General features: G+C 50.6%; 6 protein-coding genes across 6 annotated transcripts; 3 read left to right on the top strand and 3 right to left on the bottom strand.

Moving 5' to 3' along the window:
• Window positions 1-351: 351 nt before the first annotated feature.
• On the top strand, window positions 352-1,220 carry PFICI_12450 (DOA4-independent degradation protein 4; the record flags this gene model as incomplete). The annotated part of the gene is made up of 4 exons (XM_007841031.1): window positions 352-357; window positions 417-692; window positions 746-1,003; window positions 1,065-1,220. 4 exons carry the CDS (start codon window positions 352-354, stop codon window positions 1,218-1,220), a joined length of 696 nt encoding a protein of 231 aa, XP_007839222.1.
• Window positions 1,221-1,386: 166 nt separating this feature from the next.
• Window positions 1,387-2,610, bottom strand: PFICI_12451 (uncharacterized protein; the record flags this gene model as incomplete). The annotated part of the gene is made up of 1 exon (XM_007841032.1): window positions 1,387-2,610. The coding sequence occupies one exon, from the start codon at window positions 2,608-2,610 to the stop codon at window positions 1,387-1,389; it is 1,224 nt and encodes a 407-aa protein (XP_007839223.1).
• Window positions 2,611-4,439: 1,829 nt separating this feature from the next.
• Window positions 4,440-6,218, top strand: PFICI_12452 (uncharacterized protein; the record flags this gene model as incomplete). The annotated part of the gene is made up of 2 exons (XM_007841033.1): window positions 4,440-5,720; window positions 5,772-6,218. The coding sequence occupies 2 exons, from the start codon at window positions 4,440-4,442 to the stop codon at window positions 6,216-6,218; spliced, it is 1,728 nt and encodes a 575-aa protein (XP_007839224.1).
• A 3,552-nt stretch (window positions 6,219-9,770) lies between these two features.
• On the top strand, window positions 9,771-13,708 carry PFICI_12453 (uncharacterized protein; the record flags this gene model as incomplete). The annotated part of the gene is made up of 4 exons (XM_007841034.1): window positions 9,771-9,844; window positions 10,084-10,271; window positions 10,369-13,602; window positions 13,665-13,708. The coding sequence occupies 4 exons, from the start codon at window positions 9,771-9,773 to the stop codon at window positions 13,706-13,708; spliced, it is 3,540 nt and encodes a 1,179-aa protein (XP_007839225.1).
• A 940-nt stretch (window positions 13,709-14,648) lies between these two features.
• Window positions 14,649-16,579, bottom strand: PFICI_12454 (uncharacterized protein; the record flags this gene model as incomplete). Its single annotated transcript, XM_007841035.1, has 6 exons — window positions 14,649-14,727; window positions 14,817-15,045; window positions 15,127-15,234; window positions 15,338-15,763; window positions 15,887-15,956; window positions 16,049-16,579. 6 exons carry the CDS (start codon window positions 16,577-16,579, stop codon window positions 14,649-14,651), a joined length of 1,443 nt encoding a protein of 480 aa, XP_007839226.1.
• A 757-nt stretch (window positions 16,580-17,336) lies between these two features.
• Window positions 17,337-18,328, bottom strand: PFICI_12455 (uncharacterized protein; the record flags this gene model as incomplete). The annotated part of the gene is made up of 4 exons (XM_007841036.1): window positions 17,337-17,373; window positions 17,436-17,664; window positions 17,755-17,862; window positions 17,926-18,328. The coding sequence occupies 4 exons, from the start codon at window positions 18,326-18,328 to the stop codon at window positions 17,337-17,339; spliced, it is 777 nt and encodes a 258-aa protein (XP_007839227.1).
• Window positions 18,329-19,292: the final 964 nt, after the last annotated feature.

Below are 19,292 nucleotides of genomic sequence, written 5' to 3' on the forward strand. Positions count from 1 at the left end.
CCAGGCTAGCCCAACATTCGATTCATGGAGCCTGGGCAGAGTTACGTAACTGCCTGAGGGACCAACTCATGCTGCCAAGCAAACCGACCGGCCAAACCAGACCAAACCAAACCAACGAAAGCAGACGACGACGCAAGGAGCTCTTGGAACTACGAAAACGGACTTCCCAGGACGACCAGGCTTCTACATTATCAGCAGCGATTTACCCCCTCAAAGCAGCGCATCATCACAACCACTCCAATCTTGCCAGTCCATCCATTACAGCGAGGCATCACCAAGACTTGTCAAGCCTACAACCATCTTCAACCCCACCATAGACAGTCTGCCAACTGTGGCTTATCGCTAGTCGCCATGAATGTATGCATCTGCCCGTTCCAGGTATCTCGGCGCATTTCAAAACTGACTGGCATTGATAGATTCTCGAGTGGGCATTTGGCAAGCGCATGACGCCGGCTGAGCGTCTGCGCAAGAATCAGCGCATGCTCGACAAGGCGATCCGAGAGCTCGACCAAGTCCGGGTCAAGCTTGAGAAGCAGGAAAAGACTCTCACCACACAGATCAAGCAGAGTGCCCAGAAGGGTCAGATGGGGGCAGCAAAGATCCAAGCAAAGGACTTGGTGCGAACGAGGCGATACATTGAGAAATTCTACGGTATGCGCAGTCAGTTGCAGAAGATCTCGCTGCGCATGCAGGTATGTTCATTGAAAACGTTAGGCCATCCAGAGCAGCCACTGATATGCGTTAGACACACCGAACGAACGAGCAAATGATGCAATCTATGAAGGGCGCGACAATGGCTTTGGGCAGCATGAACCGCACCATGAACTTACCTGCCCTTCAACGAATCGCCATGGAATTCGAGCGCGAGAACGACATAATGGAGCAGAGGCAAGAGATGATGGACGATGCCATTGATGACGCGATGGATACTGGACTTGAGGAGGAAGGTGACGAGGTTGTCGAGCAGGTTTTGGAGGAAATAGGTGTGGATTTGAATCAGAAGGTAAGCGACACCATGAGCACATATTCGTCACGATGGCCTATTAATGACTTTATATTTACAGTTTGGCGAAACACCTACTGGCCTACAGTCGCAGTCTGATAAGTTGGCCGAGGGCCGGGTGGCTCAGGCTATTGGAGGTGGTGGCGGTGGTGGAGGAGGCGGAGGCGATCCGGGTGATGATGACCTCCAAGCACGGCTCGACAGCCTGGGAAAGTGATCCCCTAATTATGACGAGTGCCAAAGATGCAGCGCAACAGCATATGGCTTGATGTCGAGTTTAGTGTTTGATGATACGGAGTTGGGACATGGTTTGACATTCACAGCATTGGGTTTATGACTTTGCAGCATTTGTTTCATGGTATCTGCGTTGCGTAGTATAGGTCCTACGTTATCATTCTTAAGATTTCAAGAACGCCATTCTTGTCCAGATTTGCAGGATTCGACTGCACCCATCGGTCTTTGAGGCTGTGCTCAGCAATGCTATTCAAGCTATCTTCGCTGATGCCAAACTCCTTCAACGACCGTGGCATACCCAAAGCCCGAATGACAGCATCTAGCAAATCGCTTAGATCTGTCTGCTCCTGCTTGAAATTTCTTTGCTGGAATATTTCTATCGCCTCGGGAATCCCCCACAGGAGTTTGGCGATCTCGACCTGTCTATCTTTATTGGCACCTACCGTATAATTATACCTGCAAACTGCTGGGAGCAAGATACAACTGGTCTCCCCGTGGCCCACGCCAACAGGGCCGAGCTGATGCCCAATCCCATGGCTGGCACCAAGCGGAACACCCCGTGAACACGCGCTCATTGCATCTATCACGCCTAACTGGCATTCCAACCTTTTAGCCGTGTTCACTTTGTCTCTCCTGCACCCAAGCAGCCCAGGAATGAGCTGCCGGAGCCCCTTTCGTGCATCCTCATCTGCCTCGCCGTCGCTTCCAAGAGAGCAAAGTGTCTCGACGCAATGATCAACAGCCTTGATGCCAGTGGAAAGCCATATATGCTCTGGAGTGGTTGCGCTGAGCTCGGGGTCTAGAATGACGAGATGCGGACACCGGACGCCGGCTTGGTACGAGAATGCCCATTTTCTTCCCGTCTCATCATTCGTTGCGCCCGCCGATGCAGAGTACTCTCCACCTGAGAGTGAAGTCGGGATACAGACCACAGGAGTAGTGGCAATCTTGGTGTCGTCGCAGTGTCCTGTTCCTTCAGGGTGTAGTCTTTCCAGATCATGCATCGATTCTACCTTATTTTCCAGCCCAAGACTGATCACCTTTGCAGCATCTGTGAGACTGCCTGCACCCAGGGTGACGAGAAGATCTGCATTGCAGGACCGGGAGGCCGTGATGATTTCGACGAGTTCGGTCCATTGCGTATGCGGTTTCATACCAATGCGAATACCAGCCAGTTTCTCCCCGAGTGCGGCTCTGACAGCGTCCAAGCAGGATGTATTCGTTGCCAGAGACTTTGATACAATGAGAAATACGCGAGACGCATGAAATATACTTTCAACGTGTTTTGCCAGAGCCTGATCAAAGGGGAGCCCATAACTAATCAGGGGTTTCTCACGGCCTTGGAAGGCTGGCCGCAGTATGCCCTCTGACATGATTGGATATAAGTATTTAAACAGTTCAACTTGACAAATTGCCGGAATTACTCAGTTTGATGGAAGTTGTTGAGCAGGGGAAAGGTGAAGCAACGGGCCGAACGCTCCGCGGTTGCAGATGACGACACTTATGCATACCATAAAGCATTTGGTCTAAATGCAATGCTACCTGTCAATGGTAGGGAGGGTCAAACTATGGGCACGGCCGGGGCAAAGTAGATACCTACGTATACAGCTTCGAGAATATGATCTACCTACTTGAGCGATAGCACATGTGTACATCAGTACGATCTCGCAAATATTCGAACTTCTTTGAAGCAGCCAAATATATGGACACGTGAATTTTATACTGATCCTATTCAAGTTACGAAACAGAAACACCTAGTGGGATATTATAAGGTTAGTGCATTCAAGTTGTACAGTAAGCTAAAGTCAACGGTCAGGCCTTATCAACTATGCCTTACGCCTCGGGCAGGTTTTTGTCCAACAGTGTTTGGGTTGCAATTGGGGTGCTGTGCGTGGTCCAATCAAGGGCCAAGGGGGGAATTAATCAAGCATGTAAAAAAGCGCAAAATCCCAATGGCTTCTGTTTAAAAGAAAGAGCCAGAATCGCATTGCACTTTCGCAGTACTACAATACCAAGTTGTCGATTCCATAAAAACATTAGTAATGAATTAAGGAACCCCAGCTCGGTAAATCCAGCGCCTAGACTGAATGCGCTCTGTTTGCAATCTCCGGCGCGCGCGTCATTGCCAAATCGCCGGGACTCCGACTGGCACACGGACCAACTTTCCCCTACCCCTCGTCCATGACCTCTGGAAGTGAGCGGATCCCAATCACTTTCATTGCCCGCCAAACTGAACATACCCCACGCTCTCTCTCAGCCTCCCAGGTCCAGTGCTATTCTGTCACTTCACGATTCATCCACAACAGGCAACGTGATCTTCTTTGCATCACACAACCACCAACGACTCTCCCCCTGATTCCAACCATCCGGTCACGCCTTTCCCTGGCCTTGTCCCCAACCTCTGAACCACCCAAGCGTTTCAAGGTTTACACTCGCAGTAACTACATTATTATATCTTCTCTCCTCCTGGCATTGGAGCTTTAGGTACGTTCGCCGTTTACCTGGTCCCTGCGTCATACCAGGTCATCACCTTCAGTGGGTGTCGCAAGGTCGCTCGTTGCTCTTCGTGCTGGCCTATTTTGCGCCCATCAGCACCTCGCAAATCCGCCTGGCGAGATATGCGAATCTGCCTCCTATCCCATTGTGCCCACCTGCATCTTCGAGAACCCAAGGCTTCCTTTGTCAACCACCAAGCCTCCTTTTTCCCTTGTCTCGTTCCAAGTGGCTTCGTTCTTGCCTCATCCACCAATCTCCTCAACATCCACCAGACCCAGCACCACTCCAAAAAAGACCCTTGGAACGAGAAGCTAAACCTGGCGCTTCTGACATCAGGGTTCCGCCTTCTAGTGCCTAACGATACCACTAGATTATCGACATTTACCGGCTGCCCGGCCCCTCTCTTTCGCGCGACGTCAGTCCGATAGGAACCTGGAGCATATCGACGATTGGGTTTCTTTTCGCAGCACGATCCTTGCTCAATATTCTTTTCCTTCATCTACAGCCGTTTCCCGCCAGCAACTCAACATATCAATAATACCCTTCCGGATTTCGCGCAACCAAGACCACAAAAAGGCCTTGTAGTAGCAGATTCTCTTTACAGAATCGCTGCTTCACTTTTGGCTCTACAACGTTTCTCACCACCCTAAATCTGGCAGGAAACAAGCGTCGCAGTCTCTCCTCTTCAGGAGGTCTGCTGAATAGGATGTTCGGCGGCGGTTCCAGCTCCGCCTCTTCTAAATCCGATTCAGCTGTCGATTCGGGCAAGAACGAGAAGAAGTCACCGTCACCCGATGCAAAGGCAGACGGAGTTGCAGTCAAAGCTTCAGAACAGGCCGTCGGCGAAAAACGCAGCGGCAATGGCAGCCCTACTGGACGAGCGGATACCGGTAATGGCGATAAGAAGCGTCGGAGTAGTACCGTGGGATCCAAAGCAAGCAGTCTCATAGCTAGCGCCAAGCAGTCTTTGAACTTTTCCCAGGTCGGTCGCCAGTCCAGCGATACCGGCAATTCTCAAACGCCATTGCAGAAGCTGGGCAAGCAGGATCCTGCCTTGGTCGTGCCTCAGGGCCAGCACAACAACTCTGCTGGCGAGTCACTCCCAGGCCCTCGATCCACTTTCAGGGTTGGAGTCTGGGAAGATCGAAATAAGAAATGCAGGCGGACCATGGAGGATACACATGCGTTCCTGTATAATTTCCTCAACACCCCGGCACCTGCCCTCACTGGCGACGCCAACAGCACCCGATCTGGCAAGTCCGGCGAGGCCAACGACTCGCATCCTGATCCCGCATCACAAGATATGATTGAGACGGACAATGGCTATTTCGCCATCTTTGACGGACATGCCGGCACTTTTGCTGCTGATTGGTGCGGAAAGAAAGTCCATATAATACTCGAGGAAGTGATTCGAAAGAACCCCAATGTGCCGATTCCAGAGCTCCTGGATCAGACGTTTACAAGTGCAGATGCGCAGCTTGAAAAACTTCCCCTCAAGAACAGCGGCTGCACGGCAGCCATTGCCGTATTGCGTTGGGAGGACCGCGTACCCAGCTTCAGTTCAGCTACTGGCTCTCAATCGATAGCTCCCGCTGCTGCTGCCGCATCGAAAGAACGGTCTAAAGACAGCAAACCGGAAGACGGCGAGGCTACTGCTCCTGAAGCTGCCCATGCCAAGCTAAAAGGCTCAGCTGTCCGCCAGCGAGTTCTTTATACTGCAAATGTCGGTGATGCCAGAATTGTTCTGTGCAGATCTGGAAAGGCTCTGCGGTTATCTTACGATCACAAGGGTAGCGATGAGAATGAGGGCAAGCGTATTGCTAATGCTGGTGGCCTGATCTTGAATAACCGGGTGAACGGTGTCTTGGCTGTCACTCGCGCCCTTGGTGATACCTACATGAAGGATCTCGTAACAGGTCATCCTTACACCACCGAGACAGTTATTCAGCCGGAGATCGACGAGTTCATCATCATAGCATGTGATGGAGTGAGTTAGACCACATCCTCAAATGAAAATGGGTTGCTAATATTGTCATAGCTTTGGGATGTTTGCTCTGATCAGGAAGCCGTTGACTTGATCAGGAACATTGAGGACCCAATCCAAGCCGCCAAGCTACTGGTCGACCACGCACTCGCTCGGTTCAGCACTGACAACTTGTCCTGTATGGTAGTGCGTTTCGACAAGGTTGCACTCCTGGAAACTCAGAAAGACAAGGCTATCGGAGTGGAAAGTGACGTCTCGGAGTCGCTCGGCAAAGTTAGTGAGGCAGACAAGCTCGTTGGCATCACCAAGCAAAAGATCGCCGGTGGTGAGCCAGCGGTAGGCGTATCAGGTAGCAACAGCGGCCGTGGCCATGATCCTATACCTCTCGGCGACAACGAGACATTCAAGCCAACTGCACTGCAAGGGTCGGTCGCCGAGTCTCCTGAGGACAGTGACGCGCCTGAAGTCACTAAAGAAGCGCTGCCAAAACCTGGTAACTAGGCTGTCAGTCTAAACCCGCCGCCGAGACGAAGGATTCCTGGGCGTCCGGTGTTTTGTCTCGATGGACGCTGTTTGATTTGCAAATCGAATGCACTGTTTCTGCTTCTGGGGCTCACATCGTGCCTCAACGGCGTGATAGTATCATCAGAGCGAAAGGTATGCCTATATGAATATTTAATTCATCATGATATTACGGAAGACACAGATGGCGCTCAAAATCCCCACATGTATCTCAGGCACGGGCGCTGGTAGTGTAACTCGGGAATGCAACTGTACTCTGGTGTAAAGTAAGTCTATACACTAGCTGTGAGTGTAGGGAAGGGCTAGCGTTTGTTCTTTGGAGGAAGCAAGCAGAAAGCATTAACGGAATGGGGTAGACCTTTCCATGAAATCCAGAGAGCAATAGTTACGAGACTACGATACAAAGATTTATTCTCTTATGAACAAGGGCCTGTATGCCAGAAATCATGTTCACGTTGTTCCTCTGCGCATATACTCCGTTGTGCCTCTTACCATATTATGGGGTTTTTCTTTTTGCATGAATTCTTCTGAGGCAATCCAGCATAGCTGGGCAGATCTGCTTGCCAGCCTCAAAGTGTACCAATCATGCTGACGTGCGGGGGCTTGATGAACAGACCCATTCACGACAAATGCTGGAAATCCCCAAGGCAGGCAAGCACTACAAGGGTATGAAGAGGGGAAGATATGTTTCCAGGATTTTTCGAAGGGGAACTCATTTGTGGTTGGTGCATTGAATACACAGAGAAATCAACAAGGTCAAAGCGCAGTGGTTGGTTGCATATGTATGTTGGTCAAATCACGAAAGGTCAATCCGAGCACGATGATGGAGACCAAATAAAAATCCTTGAGGTGAGTTATGAAGGCTGGCTTGTCGCTTTCAATGGGGAACTTGATTCAAGATCAAGTCCCAAGGGCCTGGAGGGGACGTAATGAGGACCATATTATAGTATTCTGGTATATGCCTACCTACGTAGTACGAAGGAGAAGGGGTTTCGACCAATCCCGTACTGTATAATTTGGACATAGAACTAAATACCAGTGTTGCAAAAGGTTTATCCCGGTATGTGACTGAGTTCCAGCGGTACACGGTTGGAACGCTTTTAATCGAACCAATGACATATTTGAGCATGATGAATGAAGTTTTCTGGAGCATCCGAGATGATTCTCATGCGGCTGCAGCCGTCTGTATTATTGGCACTTCTCTCTGCTATTTTCTTGGGTTGGATTGAGTACAAAATCAGATAGAGTTTCGGCTGCACTGGCCAATGAATTAAAACTTCATTTAGGTCGGCACTGTGTACTACCACCAGGCAAGATGAACATGATACGAAATCAAAAAGCAACGATTTTGAAAAGTATGCGTTCTCGTTGCAAGCATTGGTGCAAATGAAAAAGAACAAACTAAGGAGCAGCAAACAGAGATTGAATCCAAGCTGCAGGGATAGGGCCTGGATTTCCTAGCATTCTGGTACCAGATTGGCCGATGGGAGTATGGAAACCTGCGATATCACATTTAGCGCAGTGTGCTAGAGCAGGAAGAGGAAATGCTCGTCGGGATGCCCTGTCCCCTCGTGGACAAGCGTTATTTGGGGTATGTCCTGAATTGGCTTCAGGTATCTTGAGTAGTAGAGAGAGGGGAGCAAGAGAGGAAGAATTCCCGCCGTTTGGATGGGCCGCTGGCAAACCCGCCAATGCTGCTGGGGAATGTGCAAGCAAAGTCCGTGTAAGAAAAAGGTCTCCAGTTGTACTCGTCGTACCTGCAGTGCAAGCGCCAAAAAAAACGAAACCCGCAGCGGGCCTGTGGACAATGCTAATGGCCGGGGGCTCGCGTATGTCGGGAAAAAGAGGCAATCTTTTGGCCATGCCATTCAAAGAACGTTCCTAGCCAGGGATAGACATGAGAAAAGAAGACACACCATAGCATCCCGAGTCCTGGAGAATAATTAATGGAAGCCAAAAAGAACAAGCCAGAAATTCGATAGCAAGGCTTGCACGGTTCGGGTTGTCGTGTTCCATTCCTTTTTGTCCTTTCTTTCTTTCTTTCGAGAAAAAGGCGGAGTTCTACCAACAGGTACAGTGGGAGTAGGTAATTCTAATAAAATGGGTTCGTCCGGCTTCTTCAGCCGCCAGGTTACTACCAGGACCCTCTTAAGGCGAGAGCTACCTGTGGACTACCTGTGGGCTTTTCTTTGTAGCGGCTATTTCGTGCAGCAAGCGCCACGCTAGTGGATGCTCTCACTTTTGACATCCACGGCCTCATCTCCTAAAGAAGGGATGAGGAGGGGGGAGGAAAGGGACCCTGCACACCAACTAGACTATGTACCACTGGACATGTTGAATATTTGACATGATAGGACAGGTCAAGGTACTGCTAGAAACCCGGAAGAACTAGGGGTGCTTGTCCTCTCGCGTTTCATCACTTGGAAGAGGGAAGGAAAAAAAAAAAGACATTGGAGCCTCCTCCTCTAAAGGCCCCTCCTCGGTAAACTCACACACATCTTAATCGCTGTTGCCAAATTATCTTGAACCAGCAATTTCAACAGGTATCAGATGTATATGTGCCTAATCGGATCGCGAAGCATCAGTACCTAGGTCGAGCAAGGTACCTGCTTCACAATTAGAGTCATTGATCGGCATCATCGAACTTTTTTCTCAAATCTCTTCCCTTCCAACTACTAACTCTCTAGAAGCACTGGAGCTTATGTTAAACGATCCCAGCAACCGCGTGGGCAACAAGCGCGGGAACTCCCATTACAATAGTCGCCTGAACCCCATCTTTAATCAACTCTCAGAGCTCCGCCTGGCCCCTGATCCCGCCGGCCTATATCTCTCTCGACCCCTATCTATAATTCCGTGGAGGCAAAACATTTACACCGTAGCTGTCCCGCCCTTTCGTTTCGGCCGCTGTCTGTCAGTCATCAGCGTCTGCTTCAGAGCTCAGACATACAGGATTCGAGCGAGTTGCCGTGCCCACTGCCACTGCAACTCCTGTCTTCTACTGTCCGTCTCCTGAGCATCTGTCTCCGAGCTGAAATAAGGGACAGACAGACAACCTAATAGCTCCGACTCCTGTCCGCACGCTAGATTGGCTGTGCGCAGACAGAAAAGCTGCAGCTATAACCACCTAGCTACCTGCCTACCTACCTTACCTTACCTAGACACGAACACACACACGAGGCACTCCGCCACCGTTGCTGCCAGATTCCGAGCCGCCGAATGCAGCATCTTCCTCTGCTGCCCGTCGACTACATGTCGGGAACAACAACTTCTTGATCACGACACCACACTGCAACTACCCACCCAGATATATGGAATAAACACTATCTTTTTTTGACCTGCATCAAACGGGAATACAAGGTGCGCTTAGAGTTACGGGACACCCCGCGCTGCACCAGCGAGGTGTAATCCATTACCACAAACGGTCGCCCAGAAATTTCATCGCAGCAACGTCAATTTTAAACTCACTGTCCGGTCAACTTTACTCAGTCAGGCGCAAACCCCCAATTGGGTCGGTTTCCAAACGGCCCAACTATGTCGCTCAATGGGTTGGATGCCGCGACGGTCAAGGAGGCGTACGAAGCGGCAGTCGCAGAGGCTGGTGGATGGTACGTTGATTCATGTACACCCGTTGTTTGCGCAAGCTCGAATGCGACAAGAACGAAAAAGCGAGGAAATCACTTTGCCGGTGGCTTGCTTGCGCTGGCTGTTGATGGAACTTCAATTGGCGAATCGCCTTGAGTTTACCTTGCCGCGCTGCCCCTTTCGACATGTGCTCAAATTCTTTGCTTTTCTCACTCGACTATCGGAACCTGCATACGCTAACCTACACAATTGTGCTTTATAGGTTTCTTCTGAAATATGCGAGTCGCGATGAGATCGAGGTGCACTGTCAGGGAAAGAATGGCATTGTTGAGATGCGAAATGCCATTGCCGAATATGAAGAGCCCTCGCCCCTTTACGGTTTCTTGAAATACAGGAGGAGGAACGTCATTCTCAAGTACCAACCTGACGACTGTTCAAGGCTCATACAAGGTGAGTTTGTTCATATTGTGGCATCAATTTTGCGAAGGAAAAAAAAACACCCCCCAAAACTCGAGATGAGAAGCTGACAATTTGTTACCAATCAAAGCCAGAGCAACTGTTCACTTCAACGCAGTCTGCGAAAGATTCACGCCATACAGCACCATGTTCGAAATCACGGAGGCCAAGGAGCTCAAGGATACCAAGTTGTCGGCAGCGTGCTCTCTGCATGCCGCCTCCGGCTCGTGCTCCTCATCGACCAGCTCACTGCGCCGACGCCGGCTCATGGAGATTACAGAAGAGGAGGAGGAGGAAGAGAGGGAGAGAAAGAGGCAGTCGGTGGTTGAGGAAGAGGACAGGCCTACCACTCCCAGGAGCAACGCTGCTCTCTCACCCTTCTCCTCGCCAGAACCGCCAGTCGTTCTTGATAGGGAGCAAATCGAGGCGTCCAAGGAGCCCAACTTTGCCTCTACATCTGAGGAGCCGAATTTTGAGGGTGTACGTCCTATGTCGCCAGGTGAAGGTCGATTGTCTTCGCAGAGCGCGCGCCCGGATTTCTACAATTATTCTTCCTATCCGTATGGAAAGCCAAAGGTCAAGTTGGGGCCGCGGCCTTCTTTGGAGACGAACAAGAACCCGCACACGGCTAGCAACTTTAGGCCCGTCGCTGCTCTGCCTGCAGGATTTAAACTAGCTTCGAAGGGTTCAAGAAGGGGCCGATCCGGATCGCAAGACCACACGGCAGAAGATGAGGACCATGAGGTGGAGCAAGAGGTGTCTGACCTAGCAGCTCTGAATGCTTCCACAACCATTCTCGAAGTTCCAGCCGAGTCCGAGGCCGAGCTTTTGGCACCGCGACCCAACACGAGCTCCGGCGCTTCCATGAAATCGGTTACCTCGACAGCTCCTGTCAAAGAAAGCAAGATCACGCCCGAGAAAGCAAGACTGATGAAGGCCATGAAGATGCGGCAAGAAAAGAAAAAGCTGAGCTTGCTGATTGCGGACACAGCATCCATCACTGCTCCCGAAGCGGTTGAAGGGAAAGCGGAGTTGCAAGCTTTAGAGGAGGAGTTGTCATCGGCAAACATTGAATCTGATATCACTGCCGATCTGCCTACGCCCATGACGATGACCACGGAAGCAACGGAAGATACGTTCACGGATTCGCACCCGCCTTCGCCCACCATTGCTTCGTCTGAGATTGGAGAATCCACCAAGGCATCCTCAGTTTCTGAATCAACCGACGAGACTGTGCAAGCCTCCAAGGACGAGTCGACACTTTCCGAAGAGGACAAGCTGCCGGCCGAGGACGATGAATTCAACGACAAATCAGATATCCGGACACAAGATATCGATGTGCCGTCAAACAAGGATGATATTGCATCACCCACCTCGCCCAAGTCACCGTACGGCATTCCAGTCTCTAGATTTGCCAGCAATGATGGCAAATCACCTACGACCCCCAGCCTCAAGTCAAAGTTTTCGACGCAAGATTTGCGTTCCCCAGTTGAGCAGCCGATCCCAGCTCCTCCCACTGTTGTCACGCCTCCTGCCATCACTACAACAGAGGAAGTCCTTGAACCCGAGTCACAGGTATTGCCAAAGCGCAGGGCCACAGTCGCACCGATTCGCACTACTCATAGCAGGAATAACTCCGAGGGAACGTTTCACGACGTTGTACCTGACGATGACCTCTTGGACGCATTGCAATCTGCCACTTTTGAAGAAGCCCAGCCCATGAGCGTCTCCAAGTCTCCCATCACTCCCGTGTTCCCCTCGTCGAGTCCTAAGAGGCCGCAGACCGTTGCGGGCACACGCGTGACACCGACACGAACGTTCTCTCAGCCCATGCGAGGTCCTCTCCTTGCTCCTAGCGATGTCTCTTCGAGTTCTGCCCGTAGTGTTTCGGCCGGTGGCGCTGCTCTATTGCACAGCGTGACGCGGCAGCCATCCAGCGCAGCGCTTTCGACCAAGAAGCCCACGAGCTCTAGCATTGCACAACGTATCAAGGCTTTGGAGCAACTCTCGGGTAAGAAGGCTGGGGCTGAAGATTCTCAGTCGAGGGTTGCCACGGCTTCGAATCTTGTCAACACTCGTAAGCAGGGTGTTCGGGAAACTTCCAAGTCGCCTGTACCATCGCTGTCCCGCGCCAGCTCGAGGACACGCCAGCCACCTCACTCACCAACAGCGGACATGGGCAAGTCGAGGGATGTGTCGCCTGCACCTGACGCCTCAGCGGGCCCTACAACTCGCGGTAGATCGGGATCTGTTGCTAGTCGATTGTCCAAGTTTGAAGCCGGGGGCCAGCAAATGGGAGGTCGGCCAGACACCATTCAGGTCACTGCTCGCATTGTACGAGATGGGCAGAACTCGATCCCAAAGCGACCCTCGAGCAAAGATCCGGCAGAGTATAATACTGCTGACCTCAAACAATCACCATTGTTTGTAGATCACCTCAAAGCTGTGCCAGAACCCATCACTACCCACCATGAAGATGGAACCAACCTTCGCACCGTTGAGCAGCCCAAGGAGACAATTCAAGAAAGAAGGATGTCGCGTGATGACAGGAAAGCGTCCATCTCTGAAGACGAGAGAATGCAGAGGCGACGATCGTCTCTTGGAATTGTTAAGGACTTTATCAAGGATCGCCGTTCCTCTAATGCCAGCAAATCTTCCGACAACCTGGCAATACTGTCACCGGCGCCGTCCATCAAGTCGTCGTCGCGGCCTCCATCTGTCCACCAGGCCAGCGGAAGCAGCCGCGGTCGACGTCTCTCTGTGTCGAGTCGTCGCTCGTCTTTCAGCAAGGACCGAGAGAACGCTACGCCAGTCATGTCTCCGTCTGCTACAACAGACCACAGCTCAGACGATGCCGACAAGAGTAGTCCTACAGAGAAGAGATCGAACAGCCGGACGTCTCGCTTCATGCGTCGCCTGTCCAACACACTTACTGCCACGCGTAAGACTGCATCTCCCAACACTCCTACCACGGTACGTGAGGAAGAGGAGGCCACCTCAGAGGGCGTGTTCATGGCAAGATCCGATGACGCGGCTTCCGCTCTGTCTTCATATATGGGAGATGTCAATGTTCAATTCCCGGACAACCTTCTGTGGAAGAGACGTTCGCTGTGTCTCGACACCAACGGGTTCCTGATTCTGAATGCGCTTAATGGCACGGAAAAGACTGGACTCAAGCGTTACCACTTGAGCGATTTCCGGGTGCCTTACATTCCGGATGTTGACATGCAGGAGCTGCCTAACAGCATCTGCCTCGACTTTGTCGCGGGATCTGCTTTGCAGCTTGCTTGCGAGGACAGACAAGGACAGCAACACGTACTGGCCGGTAAGTCGATGATGACTATTCCATACCATATGACTGTAAACAATTGCTGACAATAACCCTAGCTCTCCAAGAAGCGCACCAAAAACACATGGCCTTTGGCCAATAAGCTGGGAAAAAAGGACATTTCTAATTCTCTAATGCTTTGAATGTCTTTTCATTCAAAATTTTTCACTTGAGTGATACCCAACGTCGCTACGCAATACTCGTCTTTTTTAATCAATTCGGTCAGCAAAATGCATCGCGCCGGCTGCATATTTCTTCTGTCTCTACTTTCACGCGAAACTTGACGACTGCTTTCTCTGCAAATAACGGCACCAACTTTCTTCGACCTCAACCTTTGGAGTCTATGGACGAAGGAGGGGGGCCAAAAATTCGCTGAACCACTACCACTTTTACCAACTGCTTGACAGCAAATTTCCTTTACTCTGTTTACACATTTACAACATCTAATGGTAGCAAGGGGCTAACCTACTACTCTACCACCCACCACTTCAATCTTGACTTTTCTTATCCTATATTTCTTTTAGCAGTACTAAGATTGTTGCCGCATTGGAAGGCCGAGAGTGTTTCTTCGCGAAAAGGGGAGGGTTTTGAGGCTGGGTGGAAATTCCGAAAAAATGGGGAAAGATTTGGCAAGGACATTTTCTTAGTGTTCAAGGGTAACAGGTTGTGCCAATTTGTACATAAAGAAGGAACCTCGGGATTCGAAAACATCCCATCAAAGTCACATGTACATGGACGGCTGGAGTGAAACAATATTACTACTTGGAATACAATGCCGCTCATCGCGTTCCTGGCCGTGCTTACATACATGTGATACATGAATACTAACTGATCCAATGAGCTCGAATTTATTTGTTGTACATCTATGTACTTTCAGTACTGTATCGATAATGTCTTTACTTGTCCCGGGCATATCTCCCCGAATCGTCTGCTAGATTCTAGATGATGGTATTGAGACTTTTCTTTGAGGATCGTCGTCCAATCTCATACAATTGATCGGTAAAAACAGTGACGGAGCTATAGCTGAGTCTCAGACGCTTGCATTAAGATGTGAAAGAATCCTGCTGATCAGGAAACCCAACTTCTTCACCGTCCAACGGCTTGCGGCCGTAGATAACATAACTACACGCAACAGATACATTAGCAAGACTCGACAAGAGGCAATAAAAGAAGGAGCCCATGATCTGCTGTTTCTGTATACATATACTTACACATAGGCGTACGAGTGGTTTTGGCGATTCCTCAGTTCGGTGAGCACCTCGGACACCAGGGCCTCGATCTCGTCCGACGCCATGCCCGCGGCGCTGAGCATCTTCCAGCCGATACCGCGAGTCCCTTCAATCATGTTTTGCATCTGCCATCTTCCAATTTCTTTGAACTGGGGATCTTGTGGCCAAGGAGACAAGGGCAGGAGAATCTTTTTCTCGACCACGTCAACGACTAAAAAGATGAAATGTTACTCATCTGCCTATTTTCAAGGAGGTAAAATGGTTATTTCTCATGTTTCTTCTCGATACTTACAGCCTGCTTGTTGTAACCATCCCTTGTACTTTCGTGCCACGTCAATGTCGCGGCCCATGGCGGCGGCTCCGCGTTGGCAGCCCGCCGTCCAGCGCATTATGGCATCACCTACATATTAATCAATAAGTTTGGATTGTTGTCTTCTCAAGACGCAGCAACGGCCGATAGGAGTATGCTTGTGTGGTTGGTTTTTTTTTTTTTTTTTGCTTACCTGGAAAATCAGGATTCGCCTGAAATACTTCCAGCGCCGACTCCTGGAACTCGATCCAGCCGCCGGGCACAAGGCTGTTATACGCATGGTTAAGGACCAAATGTGGGTCATTAAAGCAGGAAAACATGAGTCGAAAATGTACGTAGTCGAAACATATCCGGCGGACCTGCTGGCTACTATCGTGGGAGGAGCACGTCGATGACGATGACGACGATGCCGACGACGACAACGGCAGCGGAAAGACCCAGTCGTCCTCGGCGTCGTCCTTTGTGAAGTGGACGTTTAGCGTCCGCGGCGTGGGCTGGATGGCGCTCAGGTCGGTCCCGATCACGTACGACGACGGGTTCTGCTCGGCAAAGTCGATGGCCCAGAGGCCTGTTCCTGTTCCAACGTCGAGGACGTAGCGAGGGATCTCATTCATGGGGGCTATGGATTAATTTTAGTTTCCGTTCTTGAAGGGGGTTTCCTTTGATTTTCGTCGAGGGTACTCCAATCACTTTCGTCACACATATGCCCTCGAGCTTTGAGCATGAGAGCGAGGGAACTGACCTAGAGCTAGCCAGCCGTCCAACACTAGGGACCAGAGATGATGCTGTAGATCAAGACGATCTTGCTCTGCCTAAACCATTTTCTTGTAAGCACGTCTTTGTATGAGACCCCGGGGCCAAAAGAGACCTCAGACATCCCCTGAGAGCTTGCGACAAAACTTACGGCATCATTGGGCAAAAAATACCGTCCGTCCTTGTATCCATGATAGAGCCTCCCGGAGTCGCCAAGCACCGACTCGGGCTCGATCACGGAAGTGCCCCCGGGATGCCGCCCCAGGGTCTCGTTGATGAGCGCATTCGCCTTGACGGCATAATCAGGATCCCGCCACGCCGATGGACCGGATGCCGCGGCTGCTGCTACATTCTGCTGCGTGCCGCCGCCTGAATCGGATGATGACCGCAAAAAGGCCGGGTCGGCGGCTGGTATCGTCTCGGTGAAGAGACGGGAAGGGGGCCCGTAGGATTCCAGACGTTCTGATGGCAGCACGGCTTGTTGTTGTGAAGAATCTGGCTCGACACTCTCTCTTGTCCCAGAGACGACGGGTGGAGGAGGATATTCATGAGTTCCAGAATGATCTGGGTCCTGCATATTGGTATCGCCGTCGCCCTCGTCTTTGGGTTGGATGGCTAACCCTGCGAGTTGTCTTTCTGCAGAATCGGTATGATGATCTGCGATTTGATTATGCCGAGTCATGGTCTATCAAGGAAGAACAAGGGGATTTTCTGAAAAATATATAGCAAGTAATACACTGATTCGAAAATCCGTACTTCGGAACATAACGCTGTTTCACGTGAGGGGTTTACGCACCCCCATGTTTTTTTACACCCCGAATCAGCCATTCAGAGTCCGAGGTGGGCCCTTCGCTACCGCATTGTCGGGTATGTGAGTGAGATTGCATGACCTGATAATCAAACATGCACCAGGCTCGATGTGAGCCGAATCCTTCAAAGGGGACATGAACTCTAGCCAAAAAGCACGAGAAGGGGATTCATAAAGCGCCAGTTGCATCTCAATCACAAAGTTCACGTATGGAGTCCTTTTCACCTCGAGTGCTTGGATTAAATACATGATATTAGAGAATGTCGTGTATATCCCAATTGGAAGAAAGGATCCGGATTCTGGAATGCCTCAAATGACACTTGTCAACTAATGTGGCTTACAGCGATGTCCAAGTGAAAGACCTTGGCTCCAGTACATGTTCAAATTCTTTACGGGTCAATTATCTCTTGTTGATAGTCTCCAGAGTCATGGGCTGAACGTAATGAACGATCAGTGAGGCGAGGTTTCATATATTTTTCTCACATCTGTTGAGTGTTAAGAACAAATCGTGCTATACTTCCATATATTCTTCAATTCCGCCGCCGCATTCCCTCTTTGTAATGACATTAAGCATAATTAAAGGGTGATGAGGACTCTGAAATAACAAGCACCACCGACTCTGCTTATACAACTATTCATCGAATGGCTTCCTGCCATACACGACATAACTAAGGAGTAAAAGTTGTTAGATTTCGCTCCATAGGTCCGATTCTGGCACTTTGGGACTCACACATGGCCGTAGGCGTGATTGTCTCTCATCATTAATTCCGAGTGGACCTGCGAAATCAAGTCTTCAATATCCTCTGGAGTCATACCCGCTGCCTTGAGCATCATCCACCCAGCGCCGCGAACCCCTTCCAGCATATTTCTTTGGTTGAACTGGCCGATTTTGTTCATCCTGGGGTCTTGCATCCACTGGTGGGCAGGAAGCACGAAGCGCTTTTCCTCAACGTCGATAACTGGGGACACTGTTATTAGACTGGGATTCCAAGACAACCTCTGTCCATCGGAAAGTGGACCAAGAGAAGAATGAAGAGCTCTCAACTTACATCCTGCCTCTTCTATCCAACCTTTGTACTTGTCCGCCACGTACAGGTTGCGGCCCGCGGCAAGAGCACCGCGACCACAGCCGTCCGCCCATCGCTTCAGAGCGTCCCCTTGGTCGTGGTAGTGTAAGCAATCTCAGTCAAACAATTCGTCAGGAATTCTATGCAACTCACCTTTGAATGCCGGGTTGGCTTGATGGAACGTGGGCATCAGCTCTTGAAACTCTAGCCACCCACCCGGTGCGAGATTGTCAAAGGCCCTCTGGATGACGATGCGCGGATCATTGAAACAAGAAAACACCAGACGGAGGTGCACATAGTCAAACGAGATCATGGGCGCCGCGGAAAATGGATCTGCCGCAGCGCCCGCACCATGAGGGGACGCGGGCAGGGGAAATAACCAAGTATCCTCGGCGTCGTCCTTGATAAAGGCAAGGTTGGGCAGCGCCGTCTCGGGCTGGATGGCGCTCAGGTCGCTGCCAATCACGTACGATGAAGGGTTCTGCTCGGCAAACTCTCTCGCCCAGATGCCCGTTCCCGTGGCAATATCCAGGACGTACTTGGGGGGACTGGACATTGGAGCTATTTGCCCCCCGACTCAAGGTTATAAGCGATTTGGCTTTTGTTTGACCAGAAGGGCCCGGGGGGAAAAAGTAAAAGTGCATACCTAGTGCCAGCCAACCGTCAAAGAGGAGCCGGTAGACTTCATGTTGCAGGTCAAGCCGGTCTTGCTCGGCCTATTAAAAAAGTCATGAGCTACAAGATCAGGAAGGTGAATACAGATTGCACTCGAAACTAACCGCATCGTTGGGTATCAAGTATTTTCCCTCTTTATAGCCATGATATAACCTACCAGACTCGCCCAGCACCGAGTCTGGCTCCACGACCGAGGTGCCTCCGGGGGTTCGTCCAAGGGACTGATTAATGAGATCATTAGCTGCGGCGGCAAAGTTTTCTTCTCTCGAGCCACGGCTCCAATCATTATTCGTATGACTTGACGACTGATGGTCAAAAGATGATGGGTCCGCCGCAGCAAGTGTGGCTTCTGGGTACAGCTGCGGTCGTGCCCGGTACGAATTGATGAGCTCTGATGGAAGTGGAATCTGTGGATACCACCTGGTATCTGTATCACCATAGTCGTCGGGATGAGCTCGGTTCACACCGTCAGCCGCCACTGGTGTGCTCGACCTTGTCAAGCAATCACTGCTTAGATATATTGACTAAGGGGGAAAAGAAAAAGGACAATGAACTGTATTGGAGGATGTCAATGAACCGTGTGTAGAGGAGGGGTTTTTCATCCCTCGGCACCACTCGTATCCTTATTTTTAGGCGCTCATTGCTGAATTGGGAGTCGTTACCACAGTGTCGGGTTTGTTGTCATAACGCAACGTCTACTACAAGTTAGACTATTCATTCAACATGAGCTGCGCTGAGTTGATGGGTGGCACTGTAGAGCCACATCTTCGTGATCCGATGACAGAAGGGCAATAAATTGATAAAAGGAAAGTGATTTGAAAAGCAAATGAAAACCTTGTCGTCTG

Source organism: Pestalotiopsis fici (assembly GCF_000516985.1).
Source record: "Pestalotiopsis fici W106-1 unplaced genomic scaffold PFICI_Scf_10, whole genome shotgun sequence".
NCBI lineage: Eukaryota > Fungi > Ascomycota > Sordariomycetes > Amphisphaeriales > Sporocadaceae > Pestalotiopsis > Pestalotiopsis fici.